This window comes from Littorina saxatilis, linkage group LG1 (assembly GCF_037325665.1).
Source record: "Littorina saxatilis isolate snail1 linkage group LG1, US_GU_Lsax_2.0, whole genome shotgun sequence".
Classification (NCBI taxonomy): Eukaryota; Metazoa; Mollusca; class Gastropoda; order Littorinimorpha; family Littorinidae; genus Littorina; species Littorina saxatilis.
Window position 1 is genome coordinate 27,346,257 of NC_090245.1, and position 26,588 is coordinate 27,372,844.

Here is a 26,588-nt window from a genome sequence, read left to right on the forward strand (position 1 = left end):
AGGCTGCAGAAAACAGCTTTCAGTATGAACATGAAGAACATAAACAGTGCTCCAAACATGAAAAATTAGTACTAATTAAAAACAGCACTAGAGTAAACAGAAAATGATTATGTCAATTGCAGTACTACCAGTACCCTCAATGCTGAAAGAAAGCCTCATCGTAGTGTGACCAGACAAAAATCTAACTACTGGTACCTATGAGCTGCCGAGGATCCGGAATCAAACTTCTACCCTTGAGCTCATGGGGATCCAGTTTTCCTTGCGTAGTATTTTAGTTAGTGTCCCTTTTGTTTTCTTAGTTTGACCTTTTTCCTGAAATTAGTAAATCGAGTGTTGTTCTAAAACTATATTTTTGTTCATTTATTCCGATAGCTCGACAATAGCTTCAGTCAGAAATCTAACTTTCTAAATATAACTTTCTTCTCCGGTCTAGTTTCTTGTCACCTATTTTCTCTTCATGCTCAGTATTCATACAATTTATCCTTGCGCCTTCCGAGTGGTTTTGCGCCAAGAGGCAGAGCGAAGCAACAGTCCCCAGCATTCCCTTTCAATTGGATTCTTGTTGTGTACTATTGCTTTGGAGGTGTGCAACATGATCTTTGTCCCAAGGTATGTAATATGATGCATTATTATTTCATTATTGACAATGTATGTTCATTTGAGGGTTTTCTTCATGGTTTGTCTGTTGGAGCAATTTGAAGTGAAGTCAGTCAGTGAACATGTGCTTTTTCGACCGGTCTATGAAAAATGTATACTGTAAATGGAATCAGCAATTAGCATTGATCTTTTGGTGCTTAGGTTATTCTGATATGAGATAAGTGCGTAAATCAGCGGGAAACAAGTTTCAGATGATTTTTGAGACTTTTCCCAAGCTAGGCATTATAGTGATCAAGTACAACCCCTCTTCCCCTTTTTCTTCCCCACCTCAGCTATTTTTAGATTGTGACGTCAATAGATCTCGTGTAGTCTGTGATGTCATAAAAAGGATATCCACGCACAGACCCATGACGTCGCCGGAAGTCGTGTATTAGTTTACTCATAGAGTAGTGATGTCGTAGGAATGTGTGTAGTTGGGGAAACCCCTTTTCCAAAATGTAAACAGTTCTTTTTGATTTCTGAATGTCAGCAATCAAAGTTTAGATTCTTTTTATGGGACTTTATGACATCGTTAATTAAATTGTAAAATTGTTTTAGGAACCTTATGAATTATTTCAATTGAACATTTGCACTTATACAGACACTCAGCCAGATCACATTCAAGCAATTGTAAAACACAGCCATTCCAACTCAAGATTGTTTTATAATTTTATTAGAATGAATTCTTACTAGTGTTTCTTGTATGTTTTCAGGCCCTTGTATGTTTTCAGGCCCACCGGAGTTTAAATGACAAGTTTAATGGAATAAAGAGCAGGAAAAACGTCTACCATGTTTTTGTGACTTTACCACCGCTATCTTCCTCCTCCTCTTTGCATCCTTCCACAGTATATAAGCAAAAGTAGCAAAAAAATTGTTATTTTGGAACTTACTCTCAGCAATGGCATAAGCAGCGTCCATGAGCCCAGTGGCAGGGGGCAGAATCATCGTAGTGATGACGGCCCCGGTTGGAGGGGAGATAATCCTGACACTGGAGTCGCGACACATCAACACTGCTCGCACAGGGTGGAAGGGGTGAGTGGTGAGCTTGATTGTGTTCACTCGATGCCTGGGCAATATTAGCTTCACATTGCAGATTCACAGTACTCAAACAAATGAACTGGGAATTTTGGGCCACGTGCATTGCACTGCCAGATACAGACTGTGTAAATATTGCATGCTAGAAATATATAGAAGAATTCACAATGTAGCACACACTCACACACACGCAGGCACACACACACACACACATACAGGTATGCTTGTGAGTGAACAAACAAACACGCTCGCACACACGCGCGCGCACACACACACATTCACATACACACATGCACTGACACATCCATACACTCACATACAAACATTATTTTTACAATCCAATATGATTATGTATCTGAAGCCTTCGATACCTTTGACTGTAAAGTTTCTACAGGCATACACTTACACCTGTAATAAACATATACTGTGGTACCTGCGATGAAAGGACACCCTTGGGACCAACCAAAAGTGTCCCTACATTGCAGGTGGCCTTTCATGACAGGTATATTTTGGTAAGGATGATAATAAAACGAACAACAGAAGGTGACATCCTTTTTAAGGGAGGTCTTCTCTCGTCGGAGGGGGCACACATCACAGGTACCGTTGTACCGACAGTGGTAAGCATATTTCATCATTAAAGTGACCACATGTCTTTCAGATCATTTGGAAGTGCAGAATTTAAGCTTGACTCACCCAATGTTGGTGTGAATGTGGTAGAGATGGTTCAACCGCCACAAGTCCACCTTTTTCCCCGCAAATGTGAAGAATACGTCATACCTCGGAGATGTATAAAGTCCTTGCACTGGCTCAGCTATGGATGTTCTGAAGGAAACAGGGGAAATGTGATAATCATAGAGAGAGAGAGAGAGAGAGAGAGAAAGACAGACAGAGACAGAGACAGAGAGAGACACACACACAGAGAAAGAGAGAGAGAGAGGAAGGTGAGGAAAGGGAAGTGAGAGGAAAATAGAATCTCGAGAGAAGAGAGGTGGGGAGAGCAAGACAGATTGACATACTCATCTACCTGCAGCCAAAAGATTGCTATGCAGTGCAGTGATTTTTCTCTGCCACAAGCTCATTTTTGTTGAATTTTATTCTGACTTACTTGTCCACCTCATCGCAGGTCTCCATACTCCACACGCGGACAGTGCAGTCTCTGGCCGCAGAGATGAAGAGAGGGCCGTGTGGATAAATGGCCAGCGCGTTGACCAAGCCGCTGTGTCCCACGAATACCATCTTCACACACCAGTCACTGTCCCACACTTTGACTGAAACACAAACACCATCGTGGTGATTTTTGTTGTTGTAATAGAGAGTAATTGATTTTTTTTCAAATGTTTTCAAAAGTGCATTATGTTGTATATTTTGTTTATCTGTGATTTTAAACACATTTTTGTGTGTGTGTGTGTATATATATGATTATTTTTGTCAGGCGCCTTGAACTATGTTAGGATTTGCGCCACATAAATACCCTTATTATTATTATCATTATTATTAATATTATTATAATTATCATTATTATTACTGTGCCTTTAAAGACAGGAAACACAATAATGCACTTACTGCAACCATCCATGGCTCCTGTAATGAGATACTTGAGAGGGTTGAAGAAAGTGATGGCAGAGATCGGCCTCACATGCAGCTCTTTGTGGTGTTCCAACATCTTCCCTTGATACACGTTGTACACCTTTGGAGTAAAAATCAAAAGCAATTTTTGAAGCTAAATTAATTTTTGCTGTGATTCATTATATGCAGTTTATGTACGGAAGAGAACATTCACACAGAGGGATCCCGTCGCGATATAACCTTCGTGGTTGAAAACGACGTTAAACACCAAATAAAGTGAAGAAAGTAAACACAGAGGGATCGGACAAGTTCACTCCTTAATAAAGGACCTTGGATAAAGAAAGTGCGAGAGAGGGAGAGAAGGAATGGTAGAGGTAAGCATATGATACAATTAACTTTATTCTATCTAAATCATTGTCCTTGTACTAACAGAAAATACTTGCATGAGCTTCTTCTTCTTCTTCTTCGTTCATGGGCTTAGACTCCCACGTTCACTCATGGTTTTAGCACGAGTGGATTTTTACGTGTACGACCGTTTTTACCCCGCCATTTTGGCAGCATACGCCGATTTTGGGGGAGGCATGCTGGGTATTTTCGTGTTTCTATAACCCACCGAACTCTGCCATGGATTACAGGATCTTTTCCATGCGCACTTGGTCTTGTGCTTGTGTGAACACACGAAGGGGGTTAAGTCACTAGCAGGTCTGCACATAAGTTGACCTGGGAGATCGGAAAAATCTCCACTCTTAACCCACCAGGCGGCAGCGACTGGGATTCAAACTCACGACCTCCTGATTAGGAGGCCGACGTCTTACCACCACGCCCGTCACTTGCATGAGCAAAAGGATGTCATTACTGTATGCATCACAGACAACTACCACTGACAACACCATTAACAAAATGTATTGGTGCATTTGTACAAACCCTGCTACGGTTAATCTTAGTCTCAGTGGCACCTGAATAAATACAGTGGACCCCCCCCCCCTTTCTTTTTAGACCACCAACAATCAAGTCTTAATCTTAAAGTATAGGTACAGCCACAGGCCTCATGAACAGAAAAAAAACACCAACACAAGGCCTTAAAAAGTCTTGGAATAGGGTGGGGGGGGGGGGGTGTGTCTTAATTCGGGGGTGCCACTGTATTACTTTCTGATAAAACAGCTAAAGCACTGATTGATGGCTACTCACATGCTGATGAAGTAATTTTCCAGAGTGGCACTATTTCACAAACTCGTGCATCATCATTCAAACAGTCCTTTACCTTGTCATCCTAGGCCATCAAAACCAACCACCACCACTTCTTCTTCATCGTTATGATGCATCATATGGCAAATCACTGAGTGCTCACCACAACTCCATTAGTAAGAGCAAAGAACATGCGCTGGCTGCGACTGGCTGTTTCTTCCAAAACCATTATGGAAAACATGTTCCCTTCGTCAAATTCTGTCACTGTCGTCTTGCGAGGGATCAAATGCCGTGCCCCATAACGAAAAGCCCAGCTCTGAAAATGAAAAGATAATCCATGGTCACTTTATTGGAGTGCAGAGGGAAGTTCCTTACAACAGACTGGTGCCATGCCACCATACTGAGCAATTATCAAGAGGAGGTTTTTGTCAGTGACTCAACGATGCGCTGTCAATGAACACCTGATCCATGGAAGGCACACAACATATTACTTTATTACAAGCACAATACTTCCTGCTGAGAGTGAATACACATAACTTTACTTAACACTTTCTACCCCACCTATGTTGACCAATTTTTTTTTAGCCGAGACCAGGTGTGCTGCAGCAGCTAGGTCATTCAGAATTGTAGTAACTGTGTAGTAACTGTGTATCAACACGCTGGAATGCAGGCGTTAGATGGACGTTACAGGAAGCGACTGAAGCTAACCGTCTGAGCGGATATATCCGTACCCTGTCAGATAGAGCCATATGAGTGGGTACGGATTTATCCATACCTGGGAGACAATGAGTTAACTCAGAGCCACCTTTTCACTTTTAGAGAGACAAAAACAGAGAGATTAACACACACGCACAAATTTACTTGACACTTACGGTGATAAACCCTGGCCCAACAGTGATCATCTCTCCAGTGTTGTTGTTGTAGACTCCAAGGTGAATCCCGCCCACTGCCTGTGCCTGAGAGATGATCTCAAACAACTCACTCATCAGCTGCGAACAAACAAAAAACACATATAAACTCTTTGTAAAGTAATTTTTAAGATATTGGCTGATTGAAAAACATAAAGAAATATATCATACAGATATATCATTTGCCATCACTTTCTTTTTTGTAAAGTTAATAATAAACAGTAAAAGAAGATAATGACGATATGAAAAGCAAAATTCATGTGCTATATTCTTTCTTACAACATGACTATGCAGGCTTAAACATATTCCGAGGGAGAAAGAGATAGGAGAGAAGGAAGAAGATTTATAAGCATAAGCAGCATAGACTGTATGCAGCAAACATCTTTCTAGTGAAGATTCCCTTGTAAGACACAGAGTAAAGTTCAGGATATGTCAAGAAAAAATTAAAAAGGACAAGAATAAGAATAAGAATAAGAATACTTTATTATCTCATAGAGAAATTCAGGGGTGGTACATAACAATGTACCACAGCGTCGCCCGATGCAGAGCGCCACCTAGTTCTGTCATGATGGATGCCTACAACTGTAGGCTTTCACAAAGTACATTCACAAAGAAAATCAAGATGACAAAGCTAACACTTTGTCTATGAGTCAAAAGAAGAAACAATCAAAACGAAGCGAGGAAACTCAGGGTGGTTTACTCACATATAGGGTTTCTTCCTTTTCCCGCCATCCCACAAACTGGTTGGTCTGTGAGGCAAAGATAATGCGATCCAGCTGTTCTTCTGGAGTGACCATCTCTTTCTTGCGGCCATCCTGATGGAACAGCCACACAGTTTCACCGTCTGAAGTCAGGTACTCCTGGAAAAAATATCGTCAGACAATTAGAAGTGTCGCATCGAAAAGGAAGGACTCACTCAGCAAGCATGCATGAGAATAAATTGTTGTATATTTGACTATTCCTAGTTTCTACAATCTACAACAAAAATATTATACCTGCAGTAAAATGTTAGCTTCTCAGAATTGTATCTGTTTATTTTTTCCCCTTAAAAGCCAGGCAATGGGCTACAACCAAGGATTTAAAGTAGCTTATTAATGCAGAGACTTCTGTTACCCACTATGGCCTACTCTTAACCGACAAGTGCACTTCACTGCCTAGATACTATGTTCCGCAACAGACACAAGTGTTCTGTGCAATTCTTTGCAAATTAACAACAAAAGAAGATATTTGCCACTTTTAGCTTTAATCATTCATCATGATAAATCCTAATGTTAGGATAACATTGACTTAAGATTACTACATACTGAGGCAACGATTAATACCAAAACAAGTTGTCAAAATATGATACAACCAAGAAACTTCCCCTGGATATAATTATATAGCCCATCATTTCCATACCCCTCTCCCCCACTCACCTTTTTGTGTGGAATGAAGATAGCGTGCCGGATGGGGTAGCTGTGGTTCAGCTTTCTGTCATGATGGATGCCGTGAACGAGACTAACGTTGCGGTTGTCAGACTGCTCCACGGCTTTCCGTACATTAGTGATCGAATCTCGCAGCAACTCCCAGTTGCGTTGAGCTTTCTTTCGATCTTCAGCGCGGCGTCGCAGGCCTAGAAGTTCCAGTTCTGTGACATTCCGCCCCGTGCTTCCTTCCTCAACATTCTCATCCTTAAATGGAATGTCAGTTGTGCGAACATCGCTGATAAGATGAGCTAGCGCCATGGTATGGGTTGGGAATTTGTTGACTTGCCTTGTTTACTTACATGCACTGAGTCTTCCACTGAAGAGTTCTAATTACCTGTCCTTTCATCACATAATGATCATTGATGTCTGTTCAGGCAAGCAAGTCAATCAGGTGTAACCATTTGTCTGGAACAGGATGGAACACACAATTACTTCCATTTTACAAGCACTTTATCTACTTTCAACTGTTCCATTCCTAAAATTGATCACTTTATCTACTTTCTCATTTCAATAGAATAATTTTTATTCTGCATTGTAATGTTGACTTTTTTCTGTTAAAAACTATGACATTCAAATACTGACTGGCTTTGTTCAAAATGATGTCATACCTTTAAATACACACAAAAACACCCTTCCCTTGACACAAACAATACCTACGAGGTTATTTACCTTATTGCTACATAACAAGTGTGTATGTGTGTGTGTGTGTGTGTGTGTGTGTGTGTGTGTGTGTGTGTGTGTGTGTGTGTGTGTGTGTGTGTGTGTGTGTGTGTGTGTGTGTGTGTGTGTGTGTGTGTGTGTGTGTGTGTGTGTGTGTGTGTGTGAACAGCAGCAGTAAATCCTCACCCTTTCCCCCCTATCACACGTCATGGACATTTTTTTTAAGTAGGCATACTTAAAAAATACATAGATTAAAGACACTGACAAGCAACTGAAAAATGTGTCAGATTCATGTCAAAGAAAAACAAGAGGCGAAGCCTTCAAGGCTCACGTAAGAAATCGACAAACAGTAACACAAACTCAATCACTCCGTCACACATACACACACACACACACACAGTAAGCATAGGTGACACTGTGCAAGAAAGCGAGACACTAGATCTAGATCTGTCTGTCTGCATGTAGCCTGTAACTTACAGGGACACGACTGCCAACTAGTCTCGGCCCGCTCAAAATAACAATGACCGAGACTTTCAGTAATTCCTTCGCGTGACGTCTAACCCTCTTACGCCATAATGTGACGTCTTCAAATGTTAAAGTTTCTACCACAGACATACACATGCACACACGCACAGACAGACAAAGTTACGATCGCATAGGCTACACTTACATAAGCCAATGAGTGGCTTCTCTTGTCTTTACATTGTTCCGTTTGGCATTTCTTACAACACCTATTGCATTTTACTATTTTTAGGACCAACACTATGAACGACTGTCGTATACATTTGTGATGTAAGAAATTATGCAAAACGTACAGTGCGTAAACTAAAGCTTTCGGAAAAGAAGTCTTTACCATTAACGTTTATGCACATGATATAATAGTCATAAAACAAGGACGGACTGACACAAATGTCAACAAAAGATCTCTATGTTAAAATGTTCGTACGACAGAAGCTTTATTTGAGACCATGAATAGGTTTCATTATCAACATCTGATGAAAAATCTAAAAGAAAGAAATGCTACATATATTTATGTGTTATACGATTGTGAAAATACATCGCCAAAAACAAAAGAAGTCTTAAAATCCACAAACACGCACTATATCACAAGTAGGTTGTTGACCCGCCATTTTGTCATCTCCATGGAGGAATTCTTTTTCCGCTTCCGGTTTCGTTTCAAAGAGAGACAATCCTTACACAGCAGACTTAGCTTGTCTCCCTTATCTCTTGACCCCATACCTGACTGCTGTACAGGAAACAAGCCACATGCCCCTAAAATGGTTGAACCGCGAGGGCCTTAAACAATATTTAACATTTCAAAGAAGCCTCTCCTGCCTTGAGGGTGTTTGCTGTGTAGAGTAAAAAGTACGAACGCACAAACACAGGCACACCCACATGCACTGACGCACTCGCCTGTTCTGCCTCCCTCTCAGTGCTCACTCTTTCTTATTTCTCTCTGGCTCTCTCACATAGATCCACATACACACAAATACATACACGCACGGACAAGCACACACACGCGCACACGGGCACGCGAACGACACGCAAAGAGAGAGAGAGAGAGCGTGTGTGTTTGTGTGTCACTGTGTGTGTGTGTGCGTGCTGAGAGAGAAAATGTAAGTTTTACGCCCTCACGGCAAAGCCATTAGGGGCATGTTACACGGGAAAACCCGGCTTTGTATGAAAATAAAAATAAAAATGCAGGGGGGGGGGGGGGGGGGGATGTAGACAGCTGGCTGCCGGCACTAGAGGAGACCTGAAATGGGCTAGGGACCGGGTTGGGTCGTCTTGGGTCAGTGCTGAAATTATGTGGTTACTTTATTGGCTGTTGGCCGAACGGCCCCCGAGCTTCATATTTTTGCATGCATGTATTCGTGTTTCCAAGGCCTGAGGCTTTCGCTGTGACCCTGGGATCTTTATCGTGCGCATGCGTGCACACGGGGGTGTTCGGACACCGAGGAGAGTCTGCACAAAGTTGACTCTGGGACACACATCCCGCGCCGAACTTGGGGGTTGAACCCACGCTGATAGTAACAACGGCGGTTTTAAAGCCAGCGCCTCTACCGACTGGGCAAACACCCCCCCCCCCCCCCCCCAATTGGTTGGGGTCAAGAAGTTCCATGGAGGGCGGGGGGTATGGAGTAACACATAGTGTTTTGCTCAGAACATTCCCACCCAAGCAGAGCCGCGCTGGGGGTACGCATTACTGTAAAGCTGGCAGTCAGTGCTACCAAATGTCGTCTGTGTCTACCACACGGTGGTGACTTAATGTGGGTCTATGTAAGCAGATGCCAGCGCAAGCAATCTGATGCAGAGTCAGGAGGCGGTTTGGTACAAGAGAACCTTAGAGGCCACAGCCTCGGCCGTCTAAGGGATCTGTGTGTCTGGAGGCACATTTGGTTTCTGAGGTTCAAGCGGAGCTGTTGCCTCTGCTCCCAAGTTCCCGTGTCTGGAGGCGTTTTTGGTATGGAAGCAAACCTGTAGGTTGCAAGGGCGGATCTGGGGGGGGGGTTACACGGGTTACGTAACCCCCCACCCCCCCAAAAAAGAGGTAATTTATTGGCTCAGGATGCACCAGATAGCTCTATTTTGCTTCTTTGGATAAAAAAAATTTCCGGGGGAGCATGCCCCCGGACCCCCCTAGAGGCTTAGGCGCCTTCGGCGCCGTCAACTTGTATCTTCACAGTCATTTTGTAACCCCCCCCCTCCAAAGTGAATTGATCCGCCCTTGGGTTGGGGCCTCTGCCTTTCAGGATGCCAGGTGAGCGTGCTGAGTCAATAGACCCTATCGGTATTCCAAGCTCTCGTGATCTCTCGCAAACTTCAGATCATAGCAAAGCATGCGGTACAGCGATCTCGTGCGAGCTGCACAAGCCAAAGTTCGAAGTTCTCATGATGTTCAAAGCACAACAAAGAGCGTGTCTCGCGAGAGCTGCTCAGATACCGAAGAGGTCTATACAGAGACTATGTAACTATACTCTATAGTCTCTGGTCAATATGCAAGAAGAAAGTGGTGACAGATTTACCTCCCTTGCGACTTGTCTTTATTTTTAGAACCAAACCTGCAGGCCAGAATGCATGTGTGCAGCATTGCTCGCGCTGGTGATAGCAGCGCTGCACTTAGGCGCGCGCAGGACCACCCAAAAACGTTTTGCATCAATTATTATACTGCAGTAGATCACCGCTTTAGATATAACAGTCATGTTTAGAGCATAGCCACCGTTCTTGACTAAGGCTACGAATTGCACCTAATAGTAATAGCCTCGTGAATGGAAAACAAGAGTAAGATAAAATTGGTGTCATAATGGAGTCATGTGGGGTCAGGGCCAGCAACAACTGCATACACGAGGCAGCGATAACTTGCAGCGCTTTTCCATGTCAACGTCCTTGGAACAATGATCGCCCGCGCAGGGAAATCAGTAGAACCTAGCATAGTCACTACTTTTGGTTGCCTCCATAGCACAGTTAGTGCAACACTGTTGTTTTGTTTTGTTTGTTTGTTTGTTTTTAATTTTGGTATTGCAAAGTCTGTGTTGGTTCATTAAAATGTTCGTAAAATCACCCTTTATCAACTTTTCTGTAACTTGAGTCAGCTGGCTCTGTTTTCTGTGCGCGCTCAGGCATTGCTCTTCCGACGTGTGTAACAACTTCAGCGCTTTTCATGTTATGAAAAAAGGAAGAAGAATTTTCGGCTAACAAAAGTGTTGAAGAAACTATTATGCTATGGAGGCCCATAGACCTATATTAATATAAATATAGGTCCCTGGGAGGCCACACCAAAAGTAGTGACTATACTAGGCTCTACAGATTTCCCTGCGCGATCGTTGTTCATGATAAAAATCGCTGCAAGTTAACGCATCCTATTCAACACGCGTGAGGGCTGTTGACATTTTGGCTTATCTATTAAGCCCACTTTTATGATAGCGACAGTACAGGCAGTAGTAGTCAGAGGTCAGGCACAGACAACGAAACTGGACAAAATCGGACATCCTAAATCTGTGCACTTCTGTTGTCGCTGATAATCAGTATCTTTTTAGGCGTGTCACTGTTTTCATTGAGAAAGCATGGCAAGCTTGCGGAACTCGGTTGGAAAACTTTGGAGGCAAGGTAGGCCCAATCGAATTAGAGCCAGATCAGATGTGCTGTACTACTGATAGGAGTGTGTGGTGTTTGTACCATACAGTCATACTGCATTAGTCTAGATACTGGTTGAGTAGAGACGTACTGTTCTGTTGCAGTTTTTGTTTGCGTTGAGCTTCAAATGTACAGATATTTGCCAAAAGTAGGTCAATCCATTGTGCAGAACACTCTGCAACTTCAGCAAGCTTACTGTACAGTGGTACGAGAAGTGGGGGGAAATGTGTACATTTGAAGCTCAACTCAAACAAAAACTGCAACAGAACAATTCTCTACTCAAGCAGAACCCCCTCCATAAAGATCTCCACAAATCTGGGAAAATCAGATCCTAACACTACTAATAGGGAGAGTATGTTAAATTTGGGGTTAATTTACTAAGTTTGTGAACAAAAAGTCTAAGAGAGAAACAAAATATTAAAAGGGGGGAGTGTTAAATTAATTTTTCAAAGTCATTTAATTCTGGTTTCCATTTCTTAATTCTTCTAGAAGAATATCTTGTTTGATCCACACCTTAAAAGATGGTCAGATGTAATCATGTTGTTATTTCAAACATTGAGTGACAGGTTTCACTTTCAGGGGGATAAAATTATTTAGCATGAGTTGTTACAAATTAATCTTTTTTAATGTGATTTAAGAGATTTGTCAGGCCTGTTGAGGACACCAAGGGTCGTTAGTTAGAGCCGGGTTAAAAGAGATTGGAAAACGTGTTTACCTCAAGTTTATGCGGTTGGATATCTGTGTGAAACATATATATATATGTATAATGTGTTTCAGCATCATGTCGGTACAAGAGCACAGCAGCCCCACATGCTGCATCAACAAACAGTCTGCCAGAAATGCCTCCTTGTGACTTCAAGCCTCAAGTGCATAAAGTAAGTTGTACATTGGACCTCCCCCCTCCTATTTTGAGACCCCTCCCCCTTTAGAGACCAGAGTTTTTAATATTTTCTGTTCATAATGTCTGTAGAGGCTGTACCTCTCTCGTGTGCTTGTCTGAATGTTGCTGCGTTTTAAGAAAAAATTACAGAAGACGTTAAAGATAACAAGCAAACAAATAATTACTGAACATGTACACTTACTGAAGGAGACCGACCATCCATGAGGTGGGATGTGCTTTTGTTTTGTTCAAGGACAACCTGGATTGATTGCAGAATTTGTTCTTCGGGATAAAGTTGTGTGTATGTTACATCAGTGTCGGTCTGGTTGTGTATCATAGAGACCTTTCATTCGGTTTCCAGTCAGATTAATTTTTGATTACTGACCCATGCCTCACATTACTGAGAAGCAACTGCCTGCATTCCTGCGAGCCATTGGCTGGAGGGTATACAGGTATTTTTGAGACTCTGAGGTGATATTTTTTACCTGAGTTTTCACCTGTGAGCCTTGTAGAGTATGTTGTATGTTGCACGTGTTTTCTTGCCCGTTCATGCAGTTTCCCTACAGCTCATTCACTACTGGTGTCCAGTGAAGGATAGGTTCAAACAGTCACATGGTCTCTTGACATATGGCAGAAAAGTCACCAATGATTGCAGTCGTGTAAAGTGTAATGGAAGAAGACTTGATATATATTCCAGCTGTCACTCATTGTAGTTTATGTGTTTCTGATTTACCGGCTCAGTAACGGCCGAATTGGCCCAGGTGGGAACACATTAAACATCCGCACAATCTGTTGCTATCACAATCATCGGATTGATTGCACATGCTTTTATGCTATGAATTAGTCATGCAGTGTGGCTTACATTTGTATCACTTCAGGTGTGGACATCCGACAAAGACCTTATCGTCCAAAAGAAATGGAGCATGTGTCTTATCAGTAATGGGTCATGCCATATTTTTTGTACAGAAAAATGAAATATCTCTAGCTCTAGATAATGATTTAAGCTAGAGTCACACTATTGCGATTGAATCGTATCATTTGTTTCAAAAATGGCAATCGCCGATGAACTTGAATGCAGCAACTGGTCACACGGCTACGCACGAGCAGACGCATTTTGGCGAAGCAGGTTTTGCTGGGGTCTAAGCTTTCACAGACAAAAAAAAATTGACATGTGTGCTGCTTTGTAATGGTGAGTACAAATCTGTTGATTTTGGTTTTTACCATTTTATTTGTTCTCTTAGGGCAAGAGCAAAGAAGAAATCCTGAAGATCAGGAAAGATAACTTGATCCCCGGGCTGCTGACGTTTTACAAGGATCCAGTGTATGTGCACCAGGGCCACATGCAGTACCTTTGGGACACCTCTGGGAAGCGTTATCTTGACCTCTTTGCTGGCATCGTTACTGTCAGTGTGGGACACTGTCATCCGTGAGTAGGGAGCCGTGTGTGCATGCGTGCGTGTGTGTGTGTTATAGGGACTTTTTTCTAGTAGATGATGAGTCATTGTTTATTCGTGTATAGTACAGTATGTTAACCTCCGTCACTCTGAATTAACAAAAACTTTTGTCTGTAACAGTTGCATACACCACCAACACAAATATCCTTGAAATGAAAGAAAGGGCTTTGAACGCCCGGTTGTCCTGTGGTTTACTCGAGATAAGTGTAAATACACTTTTTTCCTTCACACCTTCTATTGCCCCTTTAATGGTCAAAAGACGCACTACCAATGCGGCTCATCTTTGACCCGGCCCCCCCCCCCCCCCCCCCCCCCCCCCCCCGTCATCCCTCCTCTAAAGATAACAAGAAGAGCAAAGAAAGCAAACCTGTCCTATCTCTCAAGAAAAAGTGAAGTACTGAAGTAACACTGCTTTCGAATCCCGGCACACGTGCACGCAATTTAACTATTTAAATTAAGCTTATTTAAGTGCAGATCGGGAGTCGATTGCTTATTATTTCTGGTCCCATGCTATCGACCGACCAACGGACACCGACCAACAGACACTCAGTCTTGTTTCAAGCCATTCGCAATGTGACAAGATTGTGATGGAGGGGGGGGGGGGGGGGGGGGGGGGGGGTTGGTATCCACGTTTGTACATTAGATACTTTTGTTTTGACAGGAAAGTAACTGCCGCAGCGGAAGAGCAGATGCGAAAACTGTGGCATACCACCAACATTTATCTCCACCCCCAGATCCATGACTATGCAGAGAAGCTGACCTCAAAACTACCTGGAAAACTCAAGGTGAAACCTGCAGCTGAGACATGACACATGAAAACACTTTTTCTGTCTGAATAAAGGTACACATGAGATGAACAGAAGTCACTGATTTATGCTAAACTTTTGGTCACATACAATAGATGAAGTAATTCACATGGTGTATAAATGTATATATGCGTCACTAAATAAAAATCTGTTTAAAAAAGCTGCGGGGAACTGTTGAAGTCCTTGGCTGAACATGCCACGTCATAACATCACTAAGGCTTTAGACTATGCTCCACACCACTGTTGAACACTGAAGACGAATAATAATGCAGTTTCCGTTTATTGGATGTGAGGTCTAATTTGTTAGATATAACATTGAATAAAAGTAAAGGCTATAGAAATAGGTTGGTAATTTACTTTGTGTTTGATTAAACGTAAAGGCTATACACATTTGTTGGTATACTTTGTGTTTGAACAAAAGTAAAAGCTATAGAAATAGGTTGGTATTCTTTGTGTTTGAACAAAAGTAAAGGCTATAGAAATAGGTTGGTATACTTTGTGTTTGAACAAAAGTAAAGGCTATAGAAATAGGTTGGTATACTTTGTGTTTGAACAAAAGTAAAGGCTATAGAAATAGGTTGGTATACTTTGTGTTTGAACAAAAGTAAAGGCTATAGAAATAGGTTGGTAATTTACTTTTTGTTTGATTAAACGTAAAGGCTATACACATTTGTTGGTATACTTTGTGTTTGAACAAAAGTAAAGGATATAGAAATAGGTTGGTATACTTTGTGTTTGAACAAAAGTAAAGGCTATAGAAATAGGTTGGTATACTTTGTGTTTGAACAAAAGTAAAGGCTATAGAAATAGGTTGGTATACTTTGTGTTTGAACAAAAGTAAAGGCTATAGAAATATATATAGGTTGGTATCAGGGATCGCGTTAACGCATGTTTTTTGCGTATTTGACGCGTTTTAAAATCCGCCCACGCATTTTCCCGGCGCTTATGCGTAACGCGTACGCAAAACAACTTCTATTCAAAACGGCATGCTCAGCAGCACATCCCAATACTGAATCAGACTATAGCACACGCGCGCGAGTTTAGAATCTCTAATCTGTTCTGGATCAAACATAGCACAAGCGCGCGAGTTCAAATCTAAAGTCTGTTTTGGATAAAACAAAATGAGGTGACGTGCTCTCGGCATAAGCCGTACGCAATTTGAAAAATCCTAGCGCGATCCCTGTTGGTATACTTTGTGTTTGAACAAAAGTAAAGGCTATAGAAATAGGTTGTGTTTGAACAAAAGTAAAGGCTATAGAAATAGGTTGGTATACTTTGTGTTTGAATAAAAGTAAAGGCTATAGAAATAGGTTGGTAGACTTTGTGTTTGAACAAAAGTAAAGGCTATAGAAATAGGTTGGTAGACTTTGTGTTTGAATAAAAGTAAAGGCTATAGAGATGTGTTGGTATACTTTGTGTTCATACATCTTACTTCCACCTTTCCCCCCAGATTGTGTACCTGACTAATAGTGGGTCAGAGGCTAATGACCTTGCCCTCTTCATGGCACGTCTCTACACAGGTGTCTTTGATGCTGTCTCACTCAGGTAGTGACATTTTGGCGATCTATTACAAGGGGGCCCGCCTTTTAAGACCTCCAACAAATGTGAGAAATTCAGGTCTAAAACAGGAGGGAGTCTTAAAACGGGGGTACATTTACACAGGTTATAAACAAAAAATCTGAAAAAGGAAGGAGGTCTTAAATTAGGGGGTCTTAAAAAGGGGGGGGGGGGGGGGTATTCACTGTAATCCACAAAACATACAAGGCCTTTGCATGTCGGTATGTATTGATGCTCAAGCTAAATATTACAGGAGTGTCTTAACAGTGATGATCTGAGTCAATGTTTTACATAAGTGGGAAACACGTGTTTTAAAACATAACTAACCTGTTATTGCTTTTGAATTTCAGAAACGGTGTGCATTATTGGTATAGCTGGGCGGGGATGTAGCTCAGTCGGTAGCGCGCTGGATTTGTATCCAGTTGGCCGCTGTCAGCGTGAGTTCGTCCCCACGTTCGGCGAGAGATTTATTTCTCAGAGTCAACTTTCTGTGCAGACTCTACTCGGTGTCCGCACAAGACCAAGTGCGCACAAAAAAGATCCTGTAATCCTTGTCAGAGTTCGGTGGGTTATAGAAACACGAAAATACCCAGCATGCTTCCTCCGAAAGCGGCGTATGGCTGCCTAAATGGCGGGGTAAAAACGGTCATACACGTAAAAGCCGTGGGAGTTTCAGCCCATGAACGAACAAACAAACAATTGGTATAGCTCTATGAAACAGAAAAGGATTAGCAACAAGGACTGTTTTAAACTTCTTTTTGGTACAAAGAACCTTGGAAAACACGTGCTTTATAACATAACTTACCTGTTATTGCTTTTGAATTTCAGAAACGGTTACCATGGTGCCAGCCCTTACATGATGGGAGTGACAGCCATCTCTTCATGGCGCTACAACACACCCACAGGCTTTGGAATTCAGCAGGTAATATGTGGGATTATCGCTGATTATGACAGTGGTGGCAGGTAGTAAAGGTGAATGATGATGATGATTGCTATGAAGATAATGTTGACGATGATGGAAGGGAAGAAGACAGATAAGATACGATAAGAAAAGAAAAGAAAACTTTAAATGTTCATTTTCATTGTACATTAATTTTATCTTATCTTATCTTATTTTATCTTGTCTTCCAAGACATCACAAAGGATGGGGGATGGAGATAATTACTGGATGTGAACACTATTTTGCAGTATAAATGAATTCTTTGTCAACAGAAAAAATACACTGATATTTCCAGAATAAAATAAATGAATGGCAAAAAAATAAACAAACAAACTGATATGCAGACAAACACAAAACTAACAAAAACAGACAAACAAGGGGCAGTGTGACTGCTCATCTGTAGTATCATTGTTTTCAGGCAGGTTTGTTATTTTTCTTCTTTCCTTGTTTTGATCATTTTGAGTGCAATTCAATTGTTTGATGAAATAGATAAGTGTACATTTTTATCTCTAATTACAGGCAATGAACCCAGACGTGTTCCGAGGACCCTGGGGAGGTGCTCACTGCAGAGACTCACCTGGACAGGTGAGTGTGTGTGTGTGTGTGTGTGTGTGTGTGTGTGTGTGTGTGTGAGTGGTGTGTTTGTTCTTTTTGTTGTGGTTTTTATGGGGGGAGGGGGAATGCATGTGAGAATTTGACACTTTGTGTGTGTGTGCATGTGTGCGTGTGTGTGTGCGTGCTTGTGTAGAGTAGCATACCTGGAATTAATTACCCAATGAAAGAGTTTTACAGAGTGCCATTAATGTTATTTTACATGGTTCTTTTCTGACTCTCTATAAGTCTTATATTTGAGCCATTTTTTTAACAGGAGTTTTCTTACAGCATTATCTTCATTGTCTCAAGTTTATATTTCTGTGTTATATGTTGACTTTCTAACGCAGACCATCAGGCCATGCGACTGCCCAGAGGGTACTTGTCAGGCATGTGATAACTATGTCGATCAGCTGGACGACGTACTCAAGCATTCCTTGCCCAAAGACAAGTGTGGGGCTTTCTTTGCTGAGTCTATTCAGGTTCGAGAAAACTGTTGTTTGGCTTTCGTTTGTTTGGAATGTAATTATAATAATAGATCCATCTTGTCATAGCAGATTGTGTTGTACTTGTGTCTACATTTACCATTCGGCTGTGATGGGTAGTTTTACCTTGGTGCGTATTTCGTGAAGAAAGTCTTATAGTCTTAAATGTATTATTCTTTGTGATAAAAGCAAAATATTTGGTTGAAATCAACCAACACCTTTAACATTTAGTTTGAATGGTTTATCAGCAAACTGGACTTTAAAAAAAAATTTTTTTACAAATGTCTTATGTCATAACATTGGATATGAAATGGAACCCAAGGCTCCCTCCCTTTTATGACCCTATTTACACAGATTTTCTGTCCATAAACTCTGTAATTTTACCCCTATTTTAAAACTCACAATTCTTCCTCTTGTTTTTAGGTCCTAAAAGGGGTAGACATTTTTTTTCACATGGTGCATGTGCACAATTAGTGGTCTTTCTTCCATGTGTTTGTTTGTTTGTTTGTTTGAATGTACTGGAAATGGTGTGTGTGTCTGTGTACAGGGTGTGGGGGGAGCTGTGCAGCTGCCTAAAGATTACCTGAAGAAAGCCTATGAACTGGTGCGAGCACGCGGAGGGGTCTGCATCTCGGATGAAGTGAGAAACATTTTACATTGCTCTAATTTACTCAGTTTTCAGCCAGAGGTGTGGTGCTTAGTGTTGGTTTTGTGAGCAAGTTTATCTTTGTTCTTCTTCAGTTCTTTGCTGTTGTGTTGTAAACGTGTTTTGTTTAGCGTTTTTGTTTGCATGTATGGTGAGTGATCTCAATGAGTAAGTTTACTATGAATATGGATGTTCATACTGAAAGTAAACTGGCACGGTTGGCCTAGTGGTAAGGCGTCCGCCCTGTGATTGGGAGGTCGTGGGTTCAAACCCCGGCCGGGTCATAACCTAAGATTTTAAAATTGGCAATCTAGTGGCTGCTTCGCCTGGCATCTGGCATTATGAGGTTAGTGCTAGGACTGGTTGGTCCGGTGTCAGAATAATGTGACTGGGTGAGACATGAAGCCTGTGCTGCGACTTCTGTCTTGTGTGTGGCGCACGTTATATGTCAAAGCAGCACCGCCCTGATATGGCTCTTCGTGGTCGGCTGGGCGTTAAGCAAACAAACAAACAAACAAACAAAATACTGAAAGTGCATATAGCTTTAGAAGGGGAGAAACTGTCTTCTGGTACACACAAAAAAGGCCACAAAAACCTACAAAACCACAATAACAAATAAAACAACAACAACCTGGGCTAAGTTGGTATTACCAAAGCTTACTTTTGTATTTTATGGTATCAATGAAAAATTAAGTTCTCTCTCGTCATTGAAACTCGCATATATAACGGTATGTCTTTTAACTTTTCAGGTGCAGACAGGATTTGGACGGCTTGGCAGTCACTACTGGGGTTTTGAAGCCGCAGGTGTTGTGCCAGATATGGGTGAGTGAGATTGCAACTACTTTTTTGTGAATGCTCAAAAACTGTGTAGGTAATAAACCTTGATGTTTTTGATGTAGCGTACAGCAGTGGAACTCACTTTTAAGTGAAGACCCCTAAAAGTCTGAGAGAATCAGGTATTAGGAGGGACGTAAACTTACAAAACTTAGCAACAGAAAATTGTGAATATTAGGGTGTGAAAAAGAGGGGGTCTTCAAAAGGGGTGATCCACTGTAGTATATGGTTATTTGAATTTGGAATTGCAGCCATTGGAAAGGCTTTCTGATGATTTTTTTTGCAGTTACCTGTTTCGTGCCACTGTGCCACACAAAACCAGTGAATTCCTTGTCTTAGCTGACAATGTTTATACTTTCATTAGAGGAGGAATAGGTTATCACAGGACTTTAAAAGTGGAATTTTATTACAGCAAAAAGAGTTGGTCTTATTCCTGTTATTGGGCATATGATTTTATACTGTCTGTGGCTTTTTGATCATGAAAACCATGCAAGATACAAGTTGCATTTACATTTTCCCAGGAAATGTTACTTCTTGGTATTCTCCTCAAAGGATCAACATTGGCAGCGATGATTAGTGGCAATCATATATTCATTTGAACAATCCTTGGGTTGCAGGTTTGAATCAGTTGACAGTACAGTGTTATTTTATTTGGTTCAATGACAATTGCATATCATTATCATTTCATTTTGCTCAGTGACGATTACATATGATTGTTTTTGCTTCAGTGACAACGGCATATCATTTTATTTGGCTCAGGAACAATGGCATATGATTTTATTTGGCTCAGTGACTATGTCATGATTTTATTTGGCTCAGTGAGCATTGCATATGATTTTATTTGGCTCAGTGACAATGGCATATGATTTTATTTGGCTCAGTGACAATGGCGTATGATTTTATTTGGCTCAGTGACAATGGCATATGATTTTACTTGGCTCAGTAACAATTTTATTTGGCTCAGTTACAATGAAATATGATTTTATTTGGCTCAGTGACAATGGCATATGATTTTATTTGGCTCAGTGGCAATAACATTATAAGATGTTTGGTGGCTTGTTGACAGACCAGCTTTTTTGTTGGTCCAAGGGGACCATATCGTCTTTTGTTTCATCTTTATCGACCAAGGCCGAAGGCCGCGGTTGATAAATATGAGACAAAAGGCGATATGCTCCCCGAGGACCAACAACAAAATGCTTGTCTGACAACAAGCCACCAAACATCGTTTTTGTCATCATTTTGGTTGTGCAACAAAATGCACAATAACCCACAGGGAGACGAATTTTTAGAATCCAACTCTGGGCCACAAAGCATCGTCACAGTAGCACGAGATATCACGTCAAACTTGTATGAAAATGTACAGAGCTGCGATCATACCTGTGAGTTCAGTAAGTGTTGAGCATATTTCTTTTCTTTTAAGTGTTTATGATTTTTCGTTGTGGATTTTGCGATTACAGAGATAAGTTGCAAATTGATCATGAGTCGCCGCGGTAATTATCAACATTGATTGGGTCTTTGAGAGTGAATGCTTACAATCGTTGTCCTCGGAAACACAAATCCAAAGCCGCGATGGTTCCACACATCAATCAGCCTGATAGGCTTTTACTTTGACAATCCGCGTTTCACCTGAAAGCTCAAACCCATTCACCACCTCGAGTTATTGCATGGGGAACATGAGATTTATTTCCCAGGTGTTTGTGAATGAAAACTCGTGAAAATGATGACAATTGATTTTATTTGGCTCAGTAACAATGACATGATTTTATTTGGCTCAGTGACAATGGTATATGATTTTACTTGGTTCAGTTACAATGGCATATGATTTTATTTGGCTCAGTGACAATGACATTATAAGATGTTTGGTGGCTTGTTGACAGACCAGCTTTTTTGTTGGTCCAAGGGGACCATATCGTCTTTTGTTTCATCTTTATCGACCAAGGCAGAAGGCCGCGGTTGATAAATATGAGACAAAAGGCGATATGCTCCCCGAGGACCAACAACAAAGTGCTGGTCTGACAACAAGCTACCAAACATCGTTTTTGTCATCATTTTGGTTGTGCAACAAAATGCACAATAACCCACAGGGAGACGAATTTTTAGAATCCAACTCCGGGCCACAAAGCATCGTCACAGTAGCACGAGATAACACGTCAAACTTGTATGTGACGTCAAACGTAGCTTGTTGACGCTTTTCTTCCAGTCTGAAAATGTACAGAGCTGCGATCATACCTGTGAATTCAGTAAGTGTTGAGCATATTTCTTTTCTTTTAAGTGTTTATAACTTTTCGTTGTGGATTTTGCGATTACAGAGATAAGTTGCAAATTGACCATGAGTCGCCGCGGTAATTATCAACATTGATTGGGTCTTTGAGAGTGAATGCTTACAATCGTTGTCCTCTGAAACACAAATCCAAAGCCACGATGGTTCCACACATCAAACAATCAGCCTGATTGGCCTTTACTTTGACAATCCACGTTTCACATGAAAGCTCAAACCCATTCACCACCTCGAGTTATTGCATGGGGAACATGAGATTTATTTACCAGGTGTTTGTGAATGAAAACTCGTGAAAATGATGACAAAAGATTTTATTTGGCTCAGTAATGGCATATGATTTTATTTGGCTCAGTGACAATGGCATATGATTTTACCAGGTTCAGTGACAATGGCATATGATTTTATTTGGCTCAGTGACAATGGCATATGATTTTATTTGGCTCAGTTACAATGACAAGATTTTATTTGGCTCAGTGACAATGACATATGGTTTTATTTGCCTCAGTGACAATGGCAAAAGGAATGGGCAACGGCTATCCGATGGGCGCAGTGGTCACAACGCCAGAGATCGCAGCGGTCATGGGTAAAGCTCTGCACTTCAACACTTTTGGCGGGAACCCTGTGGCGTCGGCTGTTGGATCTGCTGTGCTCGATGTGAGGAGAGCTTGCTGAAAGGATAAAGAGTGGTTGAGTGGAAAAGACATGAAAAATGAAGGCTGATATGTCAACAAATTGATGCTGGGTTGAATCCAGAGAGAAAGGGGGCGAGAACAGGATAGTGAAATCACACAATGAATGCCAGTGTGGATAAGAAATCAATGAGATGAATAGTAGATGCTGTGCTGTGTGTGTGTGTGTGCGTGTGCGTGTGTGTGAGTGGTCAAAAAGCAAATTTCCAAACTTTAAAACCCTAGTTTCCAACAAATTCAAATAAAAAGCAAATTCTTATTGGTTTTACTTTGAGCTAATACATCTTTATGCACATGTAAAACCTGCAATTTCTCGCATTTCTAAGTAACATTTTGTTCTTGAACATGCTTAAATATATTCGTTATCATGTGTTCCAATATATATGAATACATTTGATTTAACATGTCTCCACGTTTTCATTCTTGTAGGCATGCGTTGCACTTTTTCTGAACGAAAAAAATAATCTATAAAAACAGGTAAATAAGAAAGAAATAAGAAAGAAACTCTTTATTTAACACCCGGGAACATGCCCCTCATGGTTTAACCGTGAGGGCGTTAAACAACATTTATCATCAAGAAACTCTTTTTGACCAGGTTATTGATGAGGACGGAACACAAGCGATATCCGCAGACGTAGGCACCTACTTCCTGGAGGAACTGGTGAAGCTGAGGGATGAGTATGAAGTGGTGGGCGACGTCCGAGGCAAAGGACTGATGATTGGCGTGGAGATGGTCAAAGACAAGGTGAGGGCCAAAACTACAAGACAAAAGTATTACTAACAAGGGGTTAAAAAAACAAGAAAGATTGGAACGTTTAAATCCAAAAACAGATAGCCTGCCAACGTTCAACAAGAGGCGAAGCCTTCAAGGCTCACGTAAGAAATCGACAAACAGTAACACAAACTCAATCACTCCGTCACACATACACACACACATACACACACACACACGCAGTAAGCATAGGTGACACTGTGCAAGAAAGCGAGACACTAGATCTAGATCTGTCTGTCTGCATGTAGCCTGTAACTTACAGGGACACGACTGCCAACTAGTCTCGGCCCGCTCAAAATAACAATGACCGAGACTTTCAGTAATTCCTTCGCGTGACGTCTAACCCTCTTACGCCATAATGTGACGTCTTCAAATGTTAAAGTTTCTACCACAGACATACACACGCACACACGCACACACGCACAGACAGACAAAGTTACGATCGCATAGGCTACACTTACGTGAGCCAAAAATTCAGAATCAAAAACCAAGAATGGTGGGTAATTTGAACATTTATTATTGACAACACAAAACGTTATCTTGTGATCAAGACACAAACGCTGATAAGTACTGGATCTGTAGAATGCATCTGGACCTGTGAGGGCTCTTCTCTGTCCAGACAAAATATCAGTGTTATCTTTAATCTATGCCAGTGAGTTTGTATGCCGTGTTCAAGAAAGCGTTTCATGGTTTGTTTGTCAGGCCTCAAGGAAACCATTACCAGCGGAGGACATGTCAGCCATTTGGGAGGACACAAAGGACATGGGAGTACTGTTTGGCAAGGGAGGGCTCTATGGAAACGTAAGTATAGACTTTTGCAGTATTGGCGTTAACCGGTAATTACCGGTATTTTACCGGTTGAAAAGAGAAAATACCGATAAAATATAGGCTGCCTCCCGGTTGATTTTTCGAACAACCGTTTTTTTTCGCTTGTATAACAATAAATTAAACCAGTACTCTGAGTTGGACTCTTACTGGTTCCAATGACAAGCCTACCGTTTTTTCTGGACTGTTTGCATAATAAAAGTTTGGGTACCGGTTTTAAAAAATACTAGCGCCATCATTGTTTTGTACCAAGATACTGCAACCGAGTGCTCGAAACACAAGAATTGCCCTTGGAGGCAAAGACAGTCAAACAGGGTTGTGATTTTAGAGCTAAATTAATAGCCCTACAAAAACTGGTATGGGTAAACAAAAGCTCCCAAGAGCATACAAGGAGACGGCAGCAGCCAGACCCCATCACAAACAGAACTCTACAATTGACAGGTGTCTCGCCGGCGACGTAGAAGAAATATAGAGTTATTATAAATTGCCCGTGCTCTTCACCGGCAGACAACTCTGCAGAGTCTGCTGAGAAGGGTGACGCAGTAGTCTCCTTGTCACACTACATACAGTACAGGTTAACTGTTAATGTCAAAAAGCCTATGTGGTAATGTACCTTTATACTTGATCACTGACAGTAGCATGGACCAACCAATTTTTACTTTTTGAGATATAAAAAAAAAATTAATGTGGAACTATTCTTTGGGATTTCAGAAGCCAGTATATTTTATTTTTTGAAATTGCAACTAAAATGGATTTGTTGTGAAGATTTTAATTGGGTAGGGTGCACATACCACTCGGAAACGTTTTGTAAAAAAAAGCGTGACCGCCCCCTTCAAATGTAGAAGTTTTAAAACAGAATCATGAAAATTATGAACAATATTATTCTGTGTACGAAAAAAAGTTATTTTTCCCAAAAACTGTTAAAATGAAGATAATAATTATACTGTTCAAAAAAAGAAACGCATAGCTTGTAATATTTGGATAATTTAGTTATATGGCTACAAGGATATGCACCAAACTGCAGAAAATGTTTATCTGGTCGTCGACCTTTCGTCCATTGCCACAAGTGAGCTCTGCACGTGATGCATGCGTTATCAGTGGCTACAATGTCAAAATTGCTCATTTGGCATGACCACTCGTCATGCTTCAGTGTAATCTCGTGAAACTCGGGGAATATTGAGCTCTCACCATGTCTTCCAAAACCCATAAAAGCGGATTGTTCGCCACAAAGAAATCAGACGACAATTCAGCGACGAAAGATGGCCCGATTGAGCAGAGAAGACCGCCAAATTGCATTGGGTCGTTTACAAGCAGGCCAAAGTCAAAGTGCAATCGCCAGGCACTTCCACGTGTCCCAGAGCACCATCAGTAGACTGTGGGTCAGGTTTCAAGCCACTGGCTCCGTTGCTGACTTGCCACGAGCGGGAAGACCAAGGGCGACAACTGCTGCTCACGACCGCTTCATACGGCTCCGTCACCTCCGGAATCGTTTCCTGTCGGCCTCATCTTCTGTCCAGGCTCTCCCCGGGCCACACCGATTATCGGACCAGACCGTGCGGAACCGCCTGCATGAAGCTGGTTTGAGAGCTCGCAGACCTGACAGAGGAGCTGTCCTCACCCGCCGCCATCGCCAGAACCGAGTGCAGTGGGGCAACCAGCACCTTCGCTGGACCGTCCGGAATCACTGGAGACACGTGTGGTTCAGCGACGAGTCCTACTTCCTGCTCCAGCGACATGATGGTCGGAGGAGGGTCTACCGGAGAGTAAACGAACGTTACGCGCCCAACTGTGTGGATGAGGCACCCGTTCATGGTGGTGGAGGCGTCATGGTGTGGGGGGCGATCAATACCGCTGGAAGGAGCACCCTGGTGCACGTCCAAGGGCGCATAACTGCCCAGCGATACGTGGAGGAAATTCTGCGCCCACACGCCCTTCCTCTTCTGGCTGACCAGAATGCCATATTCCAGCAGGACAACGCTCGTCCGCACACAGCACGACTCACCACCCAGTTCCTCACCGACCACCATGTCCAGGTGCTTCCCTGGCCATCCATGTCGCCAGACATGAACCCGATAGAACACCTCTGGGATGAATTGGACAGACGTGTGCGCAGGCGAGAAGAAGCGCCGGCAAATCACCGCGATCTATTGCAGGCACTTCAGGAGGAGTGGGACACCATCCCACAGCAAGATATCCGGCATCTGATCCAGTCCATGCCCAGAAGGTGCCGGGCAGTTGTTG

General features: G+C 41.9%; 2 protein-coding genes across 6 annotated transcripts in view; one reads left to right on the plus strand and one right to left on the minus strand.

Moving 5' to 3' along the window:
• The window catches only part of LOC138966021 (WD repeat-containing protein 97-like), a 58,035-nt gene extending 49,427 nt beyond the window's left edge, over positions 1–8,608 (minus strand). For all 5 annotated transcript variants that reach the window (XM_070338138.1, XM_070338119.1, XM_070338131.1 and 2 more), the window contains exons 1-9: positions 8,557–8,608; positions 6,746–7,201; positions 6,035–6,190; positions 5,295–5,411; positions 4,586–4,738; positions 3,235–3,358; positions 2,777–2,939; positions 2,365–2,493; positions 1,527–1,702 (exon numbers count right to left, since the gene is read on the minus strand). In XM_070338138.1, the coding sequence (XP_070194239.1) occupies positions 1,527–1,702; positions 2,365–2,493; positions 2,777–2,939; positions 3,235–3,358; positions 4,586–4,738; positions 5,295–5,411; positions 6,035–6,190; positions 6,746–7,054 (1,327 nt within the window). In that variant the 5' untranslated portion in view covers positions 7,055–7,201; positions 8,557–8,608. The remainder of the gene's footprint in view (positions 1–1,526; positions 1,703–2,364; positions 2,494–2,776; positions 2,940–3,234; positions 3,359–4,585; positions 4,739–5,294; positions 5,412–6,034; positions 6,191–6,745; positions 7,202–8,556) is intronic.
• A 2,711-nt stretch (positions 8,609–11,319) lies between these two features.
• LOC138966056 (alanine--glyoxylate aminotransferase 2, mitochondrial-like) overlaps positions 11,320–26,588 on the plus strand; it is a 21,924-nt gene continuing 6,655 nt past the window's right edge. Inside the window, exons 1-12 of the mRNA XM_070338150.1 lie at positions 11,320–11,563; positions 12,368–12,465; positions 13,712–13,896; positions 14,586–14,709; positions 16,181–16,275; positions 17,116–17,209; positions 17,747–17,812; positions 18,169–18,300; positions 18,851–18,943; positions 19,699–19,771; positions 22,567–22,715; positions 23,346–23,495. Coding sequence (XP_070194251.1) covers positions 11,521–11,563; positions 12,368–12,465; positions 13,712–13,896; positions 14,586–14,709; positions 16,181–16,275; positions 17,116–17,209; positions 17,747–17,812; positions 18,169–18,300; positions 18,851–18,943; positions 19,699–19,771; positions 22,567–22,715; positions 23,346–23,495 — 1,302 coding nt within the window. The 5' untranslated portion in view covers positions 11,320–11,520. The remainder of the gene's footprint in view (positions 11,564–12,367; positions 12,466–13,711; positions 13,897–14,585; positions 14,710–16,180; positions 16,276–17,115; positions 17,210–17,746; positions 17,813–18,168; positions 18,301–18,850; positions 18,944–19,698; positions 19,772–22,566; positions 22,716–23,345; positions 23,496–26,588) is intronic.